This window comes from Engraulis encrasicolus, chromosome 20 (genome assembly GCF_034702125.1).
Source record: "Engraulis encrasicolus isolate BLACKSEA-1 chromosome 20, IST_EnEncr_1.0, whole genome shotgun sequence".
NCBI lineage: Eukaryota > Metazoa > Chordata > Actinopteri > Clupeiformes > Engraulidae > Engraulis > Engraulis encrasicolus.
Window position 1 is genome coordinate 35,804,097 of NC_085876.1, and position 3,083 is coordinate 35,807,179.

A 3,083-nucleotide genomic window follows, 5' to 3' on the forward strand; every position below is an offset into this window, starting at 1 on the left:
ACTCGGAGGTTGTGGCCTTGGCGGTGTGCCATCTCGGAGGGTGTGCGTGCACTTATTGGCCATTTCCCAAAGTCTAGTGCATGAGCGCTGGAAGTGTGTCAGCCTAATTAGTCACGCCCAGTGATTGGATACTCCGCAGACTTCACCATAGAGTATTCAATCACTGGGCATGATTACGAAGCCTGATACACTTGGAAGGGCACACACTAGACTTTGAGAAATGGCCAGCGTCCATCATGGTATTCTTATTTGTCTTTGCCTGTATTGTTCAAGCAATGAGATCTCGGAGGGCGTGGACATGGCGGTGCGTCTGGGCCTATCGCTGGTGAGCGAGGTGCGGGACTCGAGCGAGGGCGTGTGGGAGCAGATCTCGGAGGAGGCAGAGCGGCTGGCCAGCCAGCTGGAGGAGGAGACGCGGCGGCGCGTGGTGGCCATCGAGAGCCACGCCGAGGCCTACGCCAGCTGGCGCTTTCATCCAATGCAACTTTCAGTTATTCAGTTATATCAGTACAGGGTATTGGTTACAGTCCCTGGAGCAGTGTGGGCTTTGGTGCCTTGCTCAAGGGCAGGCCTGGAGTCAGATGGAGTCAGCAGTGTGGGATAGCTCAACCATGGAGTCAGTGTTTTAGCCCATTGTATGTCCTAGATGTTGGGGATGTGCAATAACACATTTGGTACCCATTGTGTTGACGTGACATTACACTATATTTATTGAATACGATGACCATTTTTTTCACCCTTTAGGGACGTGAGGCCGTATGCCGAGGCCATGGACTCCGAGGCCCTGAGGGCCTCTCTGATGCAGAAGACCGAGGAGCTGAGAGGCGGCCTGGACCAGAACCTGGCCCAGATGCAGACCCAGCTGGGCCCCCACACCCAGCAGCTGAGGCAGAGCGTGGACCAGCACCTGCAGGACTTCCAGAAGAGCGTGGCTCCCCTGGCCCACAGCCTCCAGACGCAGCTGTCCCACAGGAGACAGGAGCAGCAGAAGAGCCTGAGCCCTTACGCTGAGGAGCTGAAGGGGAGGCTGGATCCCCTGGCACAGGACCTCAAGAGCCAGCTGGTCAGTCTCTGGGAGTCTTTTGCTAAGGACCGCCAGTAAGACCTCTCTGTTTGTAGTATGTGGGGTCAATGACGTTTTAGTAGTAGCACACGTCAGGGTGGCGCAACCAGAGCTAATGCCATTGTGTGGATTTGTTTTGTTTTGTTATTTATTGGATCATGTAATAAGCGTATTCATTGCAGTGCATTAATTATCAATTGCTCATTAATTCATGGATATTATCTGTGGTTGTATCACCTGAAGTCTGTGAGCCCAAAAAAACGTCATTCACCCATGAGCGCCTGTGGCACTGGCCCGAACACTGAATGATCTTGGGTCAAGTCATGGGCACCCACAAGGAGGACTTTACTGCAAGGGAATCAAAGAAGAACTTTTGGAAAACCTCATAATGTTTGGCCTTATTAGATCGGCATGGGTATAAATTAAGTCATTGGTAGCTTAGTGTAACAAGATTAATTTTATTGGTGTAGTGAAGCAGTGAGACCAACATGTCTTACTCGCTGAGGATCCCTTTAAAGGACCTAGTAGATTTTTGACACTTGTGATAAATATTTATATTTTCTGAGATGACTACATGATGTAGAGTCATAGGCAATCTTTGCCTTTTATGTATTGTCAAACAACAGAGACACCGTATGTAGGAACACAAATAGTTAAACAGGTAGGAATGAACTGAAATAGCTGCTTCTTGTGAATATTTTTGTATTTATTTATTAAGCAACATTTTTATTTTCTATTTCAAAATACTGCAGTAATAACATTAAATAAAATACCTGTACATTTGCATATCGTCTATTTTTTTGTATTTAATACTTAATATCCTAAAGACAGAATAGTTAACGTCCTGTAGAGTGGATTGATACAGAAAGGGGGGGGCAATGACATTTTGACAATCATGGATCCATGATCCTTTCCCCAAAAGCTTCCCACTATTGGCATAGTAAGGTGGGCACCATCTAGTGGTTAAGGGGGTTGGTGTTGGAAATCAGAAGTTTACAGGTTTGAAACCTGTAGTACTGTGGGGCACTGTGGCACACTGTGGCGCAGCACGCTAAGCCCCCCACATTTGGGCTTGCATGCCCACGGGGACCCCGGTTCAAGGCCGGCCGGGGTAATTTCCCGATCCCACCTCGTCTCTCTGTCACCATATCAGACTCTGCTGTCAAATGAAGGCATAAAAGCCCTCATTGCGAAACACTATCCTAAAGAATACTTCTGAAAAGACGGTCTGGTGTGAAATAGACAACTTGATCATTGTTGTAACTGCACAAAAGAACAAAATAAAAGTGCAACAATTGGTGTATCACACCAGGTCCTTGTTTATTTATGTTTTCGTTTCAGAGACCAGTTGTGGCCTCTCATATCCCAGCAGGGCCACTGACAGCTTTGGTCAGGCCCGGGACAATATCGACTTAAAGGGCCCCCGATCCAATACTTTTAATGTAACGAGGACCCAATTCTGGGCCCCTTCCCTGGGCCCGGGACAACTGACCCCTGTCCCCCCCTGTCAGCTTCCCTGTATAGTCAAACTCAACTCCCCTTCAGGAGAGTTTACATTCATTTTGACATTAAGTCACCAGAGTACAATCATTTGAGGAAAAAAACCAAGGGTCTGATTCAGAGTGCGTCAGAAAGTGTCAGTCTTATATATATATATGTGAGTGATTCTACGATTCCCCTACGCTTTTGGCAAAAGCAAAATGTCAATTATCAGTATTTTTTTTCAACTAAATGACCTAGATGTTTACATAGTGTATATATTTAAGTTTCCAAACAAACAAATTGCCAAGCTTAATCTTAAATCATTTGATAAATACTCTAATGAAAGCGAACATTTGCTTAATTATTTTGTCAACAGTGTTATGGACAAATACTATGTCATTTCAAACATATATAAAAATAGCCTGAGTATCATCCTCCGTAGTGACCGCGCTGGCTCAATAGTCTAGGCAGAATTTCAGAAAATGTGCTTATTTAAGGTCCTGAAGGCAAATCATGTTAATTTTTGGTATACAACTGA

General features: G+C 45.8%; 1 protein-coding gene across 1 annotated transcript; it reads left to right on the forward strand.

Moving 5' to 3' along the window:
- The first annotated feature begins 298 nt into the window (after window positions 1–298).
- Window positions 299–1,823, forward strand: LOC134436013 (apolipoprotein A-IV-like). Its single transcript, XM_063185043.1, has 2 exons — window positions 299–514; window positions 725–1,823. The coding sequence occupies exons 1-2, from the start codon at window positions 299–301 to the stop codon at window positions 1,100–1,102; spliced, it is 594 nt and encodes a 197-aa protein (XP_063041113.1). The 3' UTR covers window positions 1,103–1,823.
- The last annotated feature ends 1,260 nt before the right edge of the window (window positions 1,824–3,083 follow it).